Source organism: Coffea arabica, chromosome 11c, assembly GCF_036785885.1.
Source record: "Coffea arabica cultivar ET-39 chromosome 11c, Coffea Arabica ET-39 HiFi, whole genome shotgun sequence".
Classification (NCBI taxonomy): Eukaryota; Viridiplantae; Streptophyta; class Magnoliopsida; order Gentianales; family Rubiaceae; genus Coffea; species Coffea arabica.
This window is the reverse complement of record NC_092330.1, coordinates 41,385,290-41,399,533: the sequence shown is the minus strand read 5'-3', so window position 1 is coordinate 41,399,533 and position 14,244 is coordinate 41,385,290. Positions and strand designations below refer to the sequence as shown.

Below are 14,244 nucleotides of genomic sequence, written 5' to 3'. Positions count from 1 at the left end.
CCAAAAAATTTTCCATTACCTTTAGCAAGTATAGTACTTTTGGAACTCACTCTTTGATTTAGGTGTTAGTGTACACGTTAGTGGGTGTGCTTGGAAAGAAAGTTATTTAAAATTAAAATGATTACTTTAGTATTTTTGTGATTTAATGTATTTGAAATAAAAAAGATTGTTAGGAAAATAAAAAAAATAATTGAAAAATGTGTTTATGGTTTCAGCTCTTGCACTACTTTGTGATGATGGGTCGCTAATCTTCTGGGTTAAATGATTATGTTGGCTTTGCTAATGCAAGTGTCTTGAGGTGATAAGAATAATGAGGGTATTTTCAGTATAATTTTCAATCAATTTTTTTTATTTTCAATTATCCTTTTATTTCGTATAAATCACATTTCAAAAAATATTATAATAATTATTTTAAATAATAATCTTCCATCCAAATAGTTTGTCGCAAAAGGGGGGAGATTCTTTTCACTTGTAAAAAAGAAAAAAAAAAAAAAGAAGAAAGAATGCAATTTTATTGCAAGTTAAAGTCCAAGAGTTGGGTCAATCATGTAACGTTGACAGGCACAAGAATAAGAATGCATAGCTGTATCATATGTGCTAACTCTTACAAGGACAGCGGAACAGAAGCCAGAAGAATTTTAGTGGCAAAATCAAAAAGAGAGTCAAGTGAGTGTGGGCCCCATCTCTTACCAACACAACGCAACATTTATCATGTATTCTCCTTAAAAAAAAAAAAAAAAAAGGAAATAGAGAAATACTTGGCAAGTTAAAGGACTAGCTTTCCTTTTCCATTTTGAACTTCTGGGCAGTGAGCATCAGGTGATGATGATTTGTTTGTGAAGGTAGGCTTTGTACAAACTTGCATTTAGAATGTCGGAAGGGAGTCAATACATCTCTTTATCTCTACTAATTTAATACATAATACAACTCCCAAATCTACATTAAAGTTACTTTCCTCCGCCACATCTGGTAGCTGTTTACTTTGAAACCAATAATAAAAGACACTTTCACCATAGTGTCAAAATCACTTCATAATGCGGAATTCCGCGTTATCTAATTAACTCGTAAAATGGTTCTTCTTCCTAAATCCACGTAGTTTTCATTAGCATCATCTTCTTTCTGATTTCTCGAGGGAATACAAAAAGAGCAAATCTTATATATACTGACACTGACAGTATATACACTATTACTGTTTGATTCATGACATGCGTGTAAAAATTGAATTTCAAATTTAAATTTTATATAATTGTCATTCATCCAACATTAATAGCGTATACACTACTGTCACTATAGAAAAATAAATTAATCCATACAAAAGATAATAAAGTTCCGTTAGGCTATGCTTTCAGATTTCTTCCATTCTACTCTTTAAATTCTTCTCTCCCTGTAAGGTTGGCCGGTGCGATGGGGCACATGAACCAGAATGAGGAGATGGGGGTTGGGGTTTGCTTCTTTAGAAGAAATGTCCAAGCAAAGCTAAACCAAGTTGGGTTAGGTTAGTTCTAATAATCCAGCACAAGAGTTTATGACCGTTTGAAAAGCCACACATGTACATGGTTACTACGATACAGATACAGTCAATAAGTGACAAAAAAAACCAGCTTGCTCGATTTCCCAAAAGCACTTACTTTTCCCTTAGCTCCATTTTATTAGACTAATCCCTCCCTTCTTAATAGTTGTATAGTACCACTACATCATTTCCTACGTATAAAAGCCGACTGATATAGACGTTGGCCATTCCTACCCACCGTCACCCTCATCTTTGTGGTCTAGAAATCTCCATTTCCCAATTCCACCGCCTCTTTTCCCTTCTCTCATCTCCCCCGTTCTCTTTAGACTGGTTTTGCTGCCACCTTTTCTGTACCGCCAAACCGAATAAACTCAGAGTTAATATTGGAGCCCTTCAATAATTTGCTTCACCTTCATGGCTGTTTTTATTGCTTGTTTAGTGCTTTTCTTGACCATGACTGGTCATTCAGGTAAGCTCCTTCTGACCCTTTTCTTTGATAAATATATATTGTATGCTAGAGCTTTAGTTGAAGGTTTTCTTGATTGAAAAGTTTGTTTTGAGCTGATTATTGAGCTGGATCTCTTTGATGTATTGCTGATGGCCCCCTTTTCCCCCCCCCCCCCTTCTGTAGCTGCTAATTACTGCGTCTGCAATACTGGGGTGGGTGATGCACAGCTTCAGAAGAACATAGACTATGCCTGTGGAGCAGGAGCTGATTGTGCTCCAATCCTTCAAAATGGTGCCTGTTTCAACCCCAACACTGTAAGAGATCACTGTAACTATGCTGTAAACAGCTATTATCAGAGGAAAGGCCAAGCGGATGGGAGCTGTAGTTTTTCAAACACTGCAGCTGTGACTCAAACACCTCCAAGTAAGTCCCTGGAGAAGCCCAGAACTACTAAAAAAAAAAGTTAAAATAAAAAAAAAAAACCCTTCCTTTATTGGCCAGAATAATATTAAAGTTTTGTTCTTTTGTGTCTTTTCTCCTTGAAAATTTGCAGCTACTTCTTCCGGATGCGTTTTTCCATCTAGCCCCAGGTCTGTTTAGATCTTGCCCTTTCTTATGCTTTATGTAACATGCTTTCTCATTTCTGTTTTTCGTTTCAGTGTTGTACTATAACCTCTACATGTTGATCAGCTAAAAGCCTCAGTTATCAGTTATGCGCTAAATACTTAGCCCTTTTTTCTTTGGTTTTTTTGCTATATGAGAGGGGAAAAAGAATTAAGGGTTTGACAAAAAAATGTTCACTGAATTTGGGGTTTGAAGAAGCAGCCAGAAGGATTAGGATCAGAACTACTCTGCTGGAGAAAAAAAAAAAAAAAGAAGAAGAATCTTGCGGAACACATTTACTTATTGGTGCCACATGACCATTTATGATCTAGAGTGCTAACTTTTTTGGACCGATGGTGAGATTTCTGATGGAGTATCTAATTCTTAGGATGTTAGATCCAGCAAGGTTTCCGTTGGGAAATACTATACCATTAGTAGTGATGGTACACCTCACTAGTCCTCACTGCTATGATGCCCCCCTGACAATTATATGCGTGCGAGCTGTCATGATGTTAACTTCTCAAACTTTCGTTTGTCTTGTATATTTACATCTCAGGTTGACATGATAAACTTTTTTTTTTTTTTTTTTTTAAATATAGTTGGGTAACCTTTGCCTTTCCTATCCTTCTTTGGGGTAGGATAACATCACTGATATTCATTTAAAAACGAGGTTGCTCATTACTACTCTTTTGTTCTCATATTATTACTTTTCACTTTGATTTGAGGTTGATATTTATTTGTTTCGTTTTGCAGCAATGCTGGCACGAGCCCATCAACCAACCCATCTACATCTCCTACAGGCACAAATCCAACTTCTTCACCCACAACTACTACTACTTCTACTTCTGCACCAGGTACTACTTCTGCACCAGGTTTTGGCCTTGGACCCTCCGGAAGTGGCATCGGCAACACAGACAGCATGGGTGTAGCTCTTCAGCAAAACTTGTTCACATCTTTGGCTGCAACTCTTGTGCTTATTGGCTTGATATGTCCAAGACTCTGATCAGAGTCTGAGGATGAGAGGTTTTCAAGTTTAGTGGGGGTTGAATATGTGGATGATGTTTTGCTACCAGAGAATGTTGGATTGGACTTTTGGCTATGTGATTGTACTGTGGAGCTGTTGTGGGAATCATGTAGGAAACTCTCACTAGGACTTCTTTTGTTTTATTCCCCTTGTTTAAGTGATAAAGTTGGGAATTTGATTCCCTTGGGGTAGTAGGTGGGGAGAATGGAGATGTGGCTTCTCCTGGGGTGGTAGAGTGTAGAGTCCGATCTCCTTAGACTTTTTGTATATCTAGAGAGGGCCAGTATTTTTTTTATTGTAGTAAGAAGTTGCTACCCCAGCTACGTTATATATCTTTATTTCGGAAGGAAAAACCCAACGTGTGTGTACTTTTTATCCTTTTTCGTTTGTTTTCCTCATCGCTCTCGTTTATCATCTTCAAAATGAATTGATCGTGACCTTGGTTCGGCACCGGAAGTGATTAAATAATATGCATTTTCATTTCGTGGTCGTCTAAATCTTGATCCGTCATATAATCATGGCAAGGTATCGGAAACAACAAAGAAGAAAAATAAATAAGCGTGTCACACTTCAGAAAGTGAAGAACATGGGTCGAACCAAGGGGTTGGTGAATCAGATTCGAGTGGTTTCTGCGTTCTTGATGCATGATGCCTGACACGAGTCCTGGCGGTAAGCAACAAATCACTTTCGGAAGAGACTCAGGCTACATTTCTTGGCAATCAAATGAAGTCCTTTCCTTGCAATGCTAGAAGAACGCTGAGAAGATATTCGCGGAATTGCCTGGTTCCCTGCATCAGCGTGCCAAATCAGCCAAGAAACTCCCCTCTCAGTAAAGCATATGACAAAAAAAGCATGGTGAAGATGGAATACAAACTGCGCCAATATCTGCAAGGCACAAAGAGAGGGTATAGTTGCAGCTAATGACCATACCTCAACATTGCCTCAAAAGCAGTCGGACAATTTCTCACATATGAAGATACAGTTATCTCCCAGATTGCACGAAGTTCAAACAAATTCTGTTATCAGCTCGCTGACTGCAGCAGGCTTCTCCACATGGGGTATATGGCCACAATCTTGTATTTGCCGTATAATTGCATTTGGCAGTTCAGAATGTAGTCTCTGCATTATACGAGCGAAAAATGTAGTAAATGCTGATTAAAAGTCAAAATCTTGTAACTGCCCTAACTGAGTATAGATATTGATTGTGTGTGGGTTAAGCATTTGTAAAATGATCTGATCATTTTCGCCCCATAATGTGTCTTTTGTGAGCTTAAAAGGGACTTACCAGTGCAAGCTGGCTATCTATAATCTGATCATTCTCACCCCATAATATGAGTGTCTTTTGTTTTACCTGTATTGAGAAATTGACAACAAAATCAGTCAATACACAGTTGTGGAGAAATCAAACACATGGGACATGTAATATAGCAATGTCTTGCAAAGCGATGAGTCAATTGATAGTATCAAGTTCTTTGACATGAACTTGTTTTCCTGTATCTGTACAAATTAAAGATGAATATAATCAATAATAGATGAATTAAATGTTCCAATTCCTTTGGTCCCGAAACTCTCGGCTGAGCACTGCTGTTCGGAGAACATTCAGCCAAAAGAACCAGTTTCACTTCACTACTGATAAAGTTTATCAATTTAGTTCCAGAGAGTAAATTTGCTAATCTCTCCAAATTCTAACGGATGCTACCCAATATTTCACATGAACATCCATTCTCAGATAATTCAACTTACATTGGCAATTTCAATGATTATACAAATTATCAATATATACCAAACTGGCACTTTCTGGGACTAGAATAGTGAAGATCAAAATAAGGCTCGTCTCAAATAGTAAAGGATCCTGAGGGACCAATGCGCCTTTGAATTACTGGTTGTAGTTGTCAGTGATCATGGAAATTACCATACATGTCCTATATGGGCAACAACATTATAACCTCCACTGATCATAAAATCAACTGTAGCTTCCTCCCACCAAGGTAATAGACAATGTAAACGGCCAATCTGAAATGTCAATAAAGAAAAGTCGTCATTTATATTGTTGCAACATGAAAGATTCTAAAATAGTACATCCTTCAAGATAGAAAAGAAAATAATTCTATTATGCCATGCATAGAAGGCTCAAAACTCACATTACCATGTAAAAGTACACAAGTACATTATAAGATAAAGCACTCACATTGGTCCAATCAAACAAGGTATTTAATGGCAAACCATTGAAAGCCTTTGAAGTCGCATACAGGCGCAGGGGAAGACTTTTCAATAAGGAGACCTGCATGGAATATGGACAAGACGTAGGTAATTTGAAATTTGGTGGTGTATGAAGCATGAGATGCCCAAAGAAAACACCAATGAAAATGAAGAATTAGCTTTTCGAGATAATAGTTTAACTAATTGGTTGCATAAAACTGCCATCCAACCAGCACAAGTAATGTTCAAAAATTAGCTAAGAACCATCTTCAAATAAGAATGAAAGAATCAATTCACTTAGCATTAATTCATTGCTTTTACATAGGTGAAGCGAGAAACTCCACATTACGTGGGAACAATATCAATTTATTCCATGTCAAAAATGGAATGATGAATGTAATTTTAAACTTGGAAAGGAAAGCCAATTTAAAGGCAAATGCAAAAATAATTTATCATCAAATGATAGGTGAAGCTGCAATACAGAGCCATTTTCTAGAACACTAAAAATTTGAGCACCGTGCACCACCTGTAAGTTTGTTTACCAAAAATGATTGTTTAAATTTATATTTGTAACCTGTAAAACAAGAAAATTTCCAATTCTCTCTTTTTTCTCAGCAACAACATATGCCACATCAATTGAGTACCTAAAATGGTATATCAGTGAGAAAAATTGGCCTGTTGTAGAATCATTGACAGTCCCCCTCAATTGTATATAGGCATGAAAGCCTAACTGGAATTAGAAATTGCAATAGCTAGTTATATCATTGGCAGGCAAAAAATTCATAGTTTCCTTTCAACTGGTTTTCTGCCAACTATCCCCTTCCCCCTTCTTCTTTTCATTTGAGTGACATGATAGGTACTTACCCCAGCATATGCTAATGTTTTGGGTAACTTTGCAAGGTCCCCTGTGCCTTCTGCATAAACACTGGCATCTACCAAAATCAGTTTGTCAACCTGAGAAGAGTATGAGACCAATAGTTGTAAGCAGAAAAAGAGAAGCAAATGAATACAAATGTGTAGATATACATCAGTGCCTTAAGAAATAAAGAATTGCACATAATATTGCATATTTTGAAAAGTTCTTACAGCTTCGGGATAGCGGACAGCAAAATCAATTGCCACAGCTGCTCCAAGGCTTGGCCCAACTATTGTCATTGGCCTGTTGATATAGGAACTCCAGAACTTCCGCAAAAACACGCCATGAAATGCAAAATTGTCTTTCAGATGATTGGAAATATGATCGGAATTAACACTTCTCTATAGGTAAATTAGCAGGAAATAGAAAAAGAAAACTCTTCCCAGTCTCAAATATGGCTAATAGGGGGGATATAGTAAACTGCCTTCTTAGCTGGACCCACTGAGCAAATAGATATAGATCAGAATATAAAATTCCTATTTCTTCATCCAGAGTTTCAAGTGAAGATTCTTGAATTTACATACCTGACTCCTATGAAATTTGTAAAGGACTGGTCAAAATGTGTAGACTAATTGGAAAATATGACATATGAGACCCCTCAGCCAAAGACATGTCTGCATGTTACCGATCATGGGATTCCAACAAAAACCAGCTTAACATTATGTAGAGTTTCTGATTGACAATGCATACAGTACCTGGACTTTGTACTTGAGAATCTTTTATCGCTTACATCACTACTGTATTACTAATATGTCATTGGAATCTCTTCTTTTCTATATCCATCAGCAAAGGATAAGAGGTCTGATGAACAGGAAAGCCATTACCTTGTGGAGGTGATCACGTTTTGAAGCTACATCACATGGTGGGAGGCATTCTAGAAATGCAATGAGGGAGGAACACAGCACACAAAGGTTAGGAATTTACGAATAGAGATAGCCAGTCTTAATTAAGACAGAATGAAGGTAGAAAATCAAAAAGAATTGGATAGATAGGACATACTTAAATCAGAGAAGCCCCAACCAAGAATATCAATTGCCCAAGTTTCCAAACCTGCCTGCTCAAGCAATGGAAGTGTGTATCTCCATTCTAAACAAGAGCTATATGAAACTATAAACCAAATAAAGATCACAAAGAGTACATTTTTTAGAAGAATAATGAGTTTAGCATGACGCGGACCTGTCAAAACCATGAAGAAGAAGCACTGGACTTTTCTTGCTATCTCCCTCTGGCTTCACACAACTAGTCATGATACAACTGTCTAAAAAGCTAACCTGGGATCAGAAAAAAGACGCTTCACACAAAGCCAAAACACGCTTTCTGTAATCATCATAATTGATGCACGTAAAATACATAAAACTTCCACACATTTCAGATATGTAACTTCAATTTTATCCACATAAGTATACATATTTGTAGGAAATGCTGCTAAGTGCTAATCATTAAGGTCACGTCGCATGTAAAATGTTATAGTATTTATATAAATACAAGATTCGTTAATGCAATCATATGCATCTTCCGGGAAAGTAACGAGCACTCAATAAAAAAAGTAGAGAAGGCCCAGAAAAAATAAGAAAACAAAACAGTTGAAACTTCACCCACTTACACTAGTCATAGAATTAGTATAAAAGTTAGTGCATATTTTGCAGTATATACCTCTAATAAAGAATGGCTATTTTATAGATAATCAGCAAGAATATAGACTAGAGTTCCAGTTAACCAAGCATGATCCTATAAGACCTAAACACGACGTCGGATGGTGCATTGATTAGCTGGACTGCAGGCTTTTATGGCTGAGAGAGACCCAGGAATGACAACGTATAGTACAGTTTCTCACAAAACTAAAAATTGGTTTAACTGAACAAGAATATCAAACAGCAGACTCGTGACCCGTGAGTCGTGACCCATTAAGGGGGAAAAAAGAACTAGTGATGAGATGAAAGTGACGCTAGAAGAAGGAAGTACAGGGCTTACTTGAACGGGCAGTCTTTCAATTCTTGAGGCCAATTTTCTAGCAAATGGATCTTTGATATTTTCAACTTGCTCGGGAAGAAATGATGGAAATTCACAAACTGGAAAGACTCCTCTTGTTAACCTCATCGGATTCTTGGTTCGGCGGCAATGCAGAGTAGTAGAGGATAATGGTTCATTTCCAAAATGCGGCGCAACATTGACTGGAAAAGCTGACGAGATTGTGGTGGCGAGCATTTCTTTAACCCGGTGAACCAAACCGCTGCCGCTGGAGACTTAATCAGAAGTGGACTGAACAGTCAGGAGAGTGGCCGACAACAATCTGAGTGATTTCCAGCCGTATAAAACCAGCATCTGACCTCGCGCCAAGGGTTCCTGTTCTTTAATGGGCCTTACGAAGCCACGTCGTTTTGAAGCGACGACGTCGTTGACATGTTTGCTGGCTAACTTTTAGCGCTCCTATCCTAGAAAAGCGTTTGATAATGGAATGACATATTTTGCCATGGGAAAATCGCCAATTTATTCCTCAAACTATTTTACTAAAGCCGATTTGGTCCCTAAAAGTTTTATCGCATCAATTAAATCCCTTAACTAAAATGCTTGTGCCAATTGAGGACTTATACAGCGTCGCCACCAAAAACTCATGTATCTGTACAGAAAACAACGGCCAGGCAGGGGCCTTTTTGGAAGTTCGCATCCTAATTTCTATGGGAAGCAAGACAGAGCTCATTTTGCATCTGAATTGGAGAAAACCTGTGAAATTAGGGGTTTTCCAAGACAGAAACCCATTTTGCATGCAAATAGCGAAAGAAATTGGGGGTTTGCCCCTATTTGCTTGTAGAAATCTTGAAATTATTTGAAAACCGTGAAGTCTCATTTGCATTTTTCAAGTTGGTCTTCTGTGATGCTTCGGAATTCATGGTCCAGTTGTGTTGTATTGTCGCACATGTCTTGGCTGCTGAGGGATTGAGGTTGATGGCACAGGATGTTCTCTCTTGTGTAATTAGTAGAATTGGTGAATGTAGAAGTAATGAGTTGGTAGAGTTTATGTGGAGAGAGCATAGCAAGTATGAGTCAGATTTCTCGGTTCTTGATTCTTTGATGAGGGGCGTTTGTGAATGTAGATATGGGTTCCCAAGCATTGAAAATCTAGGATAGAATGAGGGAGGTCAGAATTAGACCAAGTTTATCAGCTGTTAGCATTTTCTTTGCGCTGCTAATTAGAGTTGGTGATTATGGTAGTGTATGGAAGTTATTTAGAGATATGATCCAAAGGGGACCTTGCCCGAATATTTTTGTGTATAATGTGATGATTCTTGGCTTTTGTAGAAAATGGTGTGTTAGAACAGGAGAAAGCTTGTTGTTTTTGACGAGGAAGTATGGTTGTGAACCTGATGTTATTGCACATAATTTGCTAATAAGTGCATATTGTGTGAGAGGCTGGACATCTCATGCTCTGAATTGGGCGCATTTTATGGCGGAATACGGTTGTGAACCAAGCACTGCGACATTTGTTACATTTATTAATGCACTCTGCAAGAAGGGCAACATTGTAGAAGCAAGGAAAATATTTGAAGAAATGCAAGAAATGGGTGTTTCACCAGGCACTGTGACATACAATGCTTTGATGGATGGCTACGTAAAGGCAAGAGAAATTGGTGAGGCTAATATGCTCTATGAGGAAATGCGGAATATGAGAGTTGCTCCAGATGGTATAACTTTTAACATTTTGGCTGCAGGAAACTACAAATATGGAAGGGAAGATGATGGCAACAGGTTCTTAAGGGAATTATCTATGATGGCTTTGATTCCTAATTGTTCAATATCAGAAATGTCCATTTCAGGATTGTGTTGGGCAGGAAGGTTAGACGAGGCTTTGCACTTACTGAAGACTATGCTTGAGAAGGGCATACCTGTTAGCATAATTGCCATCAATTCGCTCATTTGTGCTTACAGCAGAGCAGGACTGCATGAGAAAGCTTTTGAAGTGTATAACATAATGACAAAATTTGGTCTTACTCCTCCTGCTTCCACATCTACTTCTCTGCTGATAGGTCTAACTAAAGTAGGGAAGCTTCAAATTGGATTGGATATCTTCACTGGAAAAATGCATCAAAATGGTAGAACGTAGATGAACTATTTATTACCACTGATGCTAGCAGCTGTATTCTGTCTTGGAAAATCCCTAATTTCACAGGTTTCCCCCAATTCGGATGCAAAATGGGCTCTGTCTTGCTTCTCATAGAAATTAGGATGCGAACTTCCAAAAAGACCCCTGCCTGGCCGTTGTTTTCTGTATAGATACATGAGTTTTGGGTGACGACGCCGTATAAATTCTCAATCGGCACAAGCATTTTAGTTAAGGGACTTAATTGGTGCGATAAAACTTTTAAGGATCAAATCGGCTTTAGTAAAATAGTTTGAGAACTAAATTGGCGATTTTCCCTTTTGCCATAGACGACGAAGGGAAATTGGCTCTTGGCCCAATGGGCTACGCGTGAAGTTGAAGAATGTGTTCTATTTATTTAATACTAGGGAAGAGTGTCTGCGCATCATACAAGTGTTTGGTGCCCATGATAAAAGAGAATTTTAAGATAATTGTTTGTTGATGGTTTGTTATTTTGTAAAGTTTCGAATAGATTTAAACTGGTAAGAGAGTAAATGAATGAAGACAACAGTGGAATATCATACTAAATGATAATATTTCATAGTATATGTTTCAATAATAGATTGTCTGTAAAGGCCATTTAAGTCTCCCTTTCTTTAGATCAGTATTCAATTTGCATTTCACAAATTACATGTAATTTCATTAACTATATGTCTGTTCTTGGGATTAAAATGTTAATCAACCTATTGGTCAATAAGAATTATAGTATCTGTAAAAAAATCATTTAAGTTTCCCTTTTTTCAAATTGTTATTCAATTTACATTTCATGGATTAGAAATAATTTCATTAACTATATGTCTATTCTTGGAGTTAAAATTCAAAGCCACACTCATTCTTTTAGTGTGAGGTTTTGTTTCGCATTCTTTTGGTTTTGTTTTTGTTCATCTTTTTTGTTTTTTTTTTTTTGCAGCAATTTTAGTTTCGTTTATCTGTATAACAAAGTATTCATTATTCTATAATATAAGAAAGCACACATTGAAGTTGTTTGCTTGAAGGAGTTTTTACAAATTCATCACTTCCTAAGGAAATCGAACCATTTATATTACCTCCACTTAATTAGAAGGTATAAGTGAAACACTACCAATATAAATGGTTTAGAAGGTATTTATTCTATTAATTTATTAGTGATTAAACAATTCAAACTCAAATCCGCAATATACCATGTAACCTACCAATTCACAATGCTTTCACTGTCAAAATGAATTCCATATATGAATCACTTAATATATGCAACAAAAAACACATCATAATTGAACTAATTAAGTTGCTTTTTTTATTTACCTTATTCCGGATACCCTCGAAAAACTTTTTCCTGCAATTGCTCCAAACCTATTACATTATAATCACACCATTCAAATTACACAAACCAATTAAATTTGTGAGAGAATCACACTATTACAGTTAAATTACGCAACTAGATTTTCAAAATTTGCGATGAAAGCAATCACCCGACACTATACACTACCAAACCCACTCACATAAACAATAAAATTAAGGAACAAAACTCATCTCAAAATGAACCACAAAAAATAGCTTTGCCCGAAAATCATTTTGGAATGTATAGTATAAATGCAGCAAAAATAGCCCAATCTTGAAAGTTGAAAGGAAAAAAACTGAAGAATGTGAAGAAGAAGACATTCGGACAACCATAACCGATGCTGAGACATTAATTCATTAACACACCCATATTTTCTTTAGTTTACTTGAGATGTAAATGGCAAAGACAATTGAATATATTTCAAGTAATTCAATATCCTCAAATGGTAAAATTACAAAAATGCTTTGTTTAGCCTAAAATCGTCCCTCTAGACTTAAACAACTCTCATCTCCAAACCCTCCATTCTTGAAAGTAAGATTATAGAAATGTGTCTTCATTTCAATTGCACAATAAATACCACTTTTCAAGTAAATGTGTCTGTAACACCATTTAAGTAATTACACCAATAAATAAGCTTGTATGACTTGCACTCGATGCAAAAATTATTATAAAATAATCTCACATTCAAAAATACCCAAATATCTCCATAAATAAACACTTTAAATGTACAAATATGAAGAGATTTCTGTAAACATATCAAAACACATGCTATCATCACTTGTGCGCAAAACTAAAAATAAACTCCACATCATTTAACATTTCAAAAATTTCCCTGTCCATGCGGTTGAAATTCAAAATTCCTCTTTAACCACAACTCATTTTTATATAATATAAGGATTCCATTTAGAAGTTGGAAAAGAGGGAAAAAAAGGGGAATAAGAAGAAGCATACAACGGGTTATGAAGCTTAATATTGCCAAAAAAATGTTTACTCAATCTTATGCAAAAAGGAAAAAGCAAGCAAATAATCAATCTGGTTAGATGAGAAGGCTTATACTAATACAATTTAAATATGTTTTAAATATAAATTTACAATATCATTCTATTGGCATCGTTTGCATTGCAGCTTTTTAAAATTTTAGAAAATATTTATTGAATATGTTTTTCAACCATTTTTTTTCTTGTACAGATTACATCTAGAAAAGAGTGCTATAATATTATTTTATTATAAAAACTCCCAAAATGCGCAATCTAGATGAGCATTGTTTTGTGGTAAGATTGCCAAAGTAGTTTTGCCAAACATTACTTGCTCGAGGAGTATCATAGTTGTAGTTGATTACGAAAATGAAAATGTGGAGACAGGGTCAATTTGGGAATATAAAATGATTTCTAGATTATCAGCAATTAAGGGAAAGGTCTTTGAAGCATTTGGGGTAGCTCTTTAAAAATCCCCTCGCAATGGCAAAGGAATTTGTTGGAAACTAGTACACAGAAAGTCCAATAACCACCAATGGATTTCCACGTATAGTCATGGTCCTTGTCTCTTGATTAGCTTTGTAATGCTTTAAACTAGTCAAAGTGGGAACCATATTAGAAAGTTATAGAAGTGTGAAATGGGTTGCATTTTTCTAACAGATAGGAAGTTGCAAGGAATTTTTAATTTTCAATAGTCCATTTTTTTTTCCAGACTTGTGAAATTAGTTAGTTAAACCTAATCCCAAATTTAACTCTAAAGAGCCGGCAACTCTTGAGGCAAACCTAATCCCAAATTCAATAGTCCATTCAAGAAGTTGATTTTGTTCATCTGTTCGATATAGTTAATCGTGTCTGTTTCTATCCTATTTTAAATTCAGTCGTTGTTTAATAGGTGTTGCTTATTTTAGTGAATTAAACAACAAAATTTGAGAAATTGCTTGGTGCAATTATTACTAGGTCCATTCAAAGGACTTCCATCTAACTACAACATTTGTGGACTTTGACGGTTTGTTTTTTGTTGTTCATTTTTATGTAACTTTTTTCACAATCTATCCACAAAAAAGAAAGTGTCATTAATAAGACTATCAGATTTATCTTTTTACTGATATTTTTTATT

The 14,244-nt window shown here is 36.2% G+C and overlaps 2 protein-coding genes and 1 pseudogene across 5 annotated transcripts; 2 read left to right on the top strand and 1 right to left on the bottom strand.

The window, feature by feature from the left end:
• The first annotated feature begins 1,685 nt into the window (after positions 1-1,685).
• Positions 1,686-3,963, top strand: LOC113716825 (PLASMODESMATA CALLOSE-BINDING PROTEIN 2-like). Its single transcript, XM_027241311.2, has 4 exons — positions 1,686-1,979; positions 2,142-2,381; positions 2,512-2,548; positions 3,315-3,963. Exons 1-4 carry the CDS (start codon positions 1,925-1,927, stop codon positions 3,562-3,564), a joined length of 582 nt encoding a protein of 193 aa, XP_027097112.1. The 5' UTR covers positions 1,686-1,924; the 3' UTR covers positions 3,565-3,963.
• A 79-nt stretch (positions 3,964-4,042) lies between these two features.
• Positions 4,043-9,230, bottom strand: LOC113716824 (alpha/beta hydrolase domain-containing protein VTE7). 4 transcript variants are annotated; one of them, XM_027241309.2, is made up of 11 exons: positions 8,672-9,226; positions 7,877-7,971; positions 7,700-7,797; positions 7,525-7,574; positions 6,871-6,966; positions 6,649-6,738; positions 5,774-5,866; positions 5,329-5,598; positions 4,871-4,936; positions 4,516-4,704; positions 4,043-4,373 (listed from the first exon to the last, which is right to left on the bottom strand). In XM_027241309.2, the coding sequence occupies exons 1-8, from the start codon at positions 8,903-8,905 to the stop codon at positions 5,494-5,496; spliced, it is 861 nt and encodes a 286-aa protein (XP_027097110.1). In that variant the 5' UTR covers positions 8,906-9,226; the 3' UTR covers positions 4,043-4,373; positions 4,516-4,704; positions 4,871-4,936; positions 5,329-5,493. The 4 variants fall into 4 exon arrangements, with proteins under 4 accessions (XP_027097110.1, XP_027097109.1, XP_027097111.1 ...); XM_027241308.2 differs by having other exon boundaries at positions 5,503-5,598; positions 8,672-9,216; XM_027241310.2 differs by lacking the exon at positions 4,043-4,373 and having other exon boundaries at positions 4,546-4,704; positions 5,498-5,598; positions 8,672-9,230.
• Positions 9,231-9,264: 34 nt separating this feature from the next.
• On the top strand, positions 9,265-10,799 carry LOC113716239 (uncharacterized; annotated as a pseudogene).
• The last annotated feature ends 3,445 nt before the right edge of the window (positions 10,800-14,244 follow it).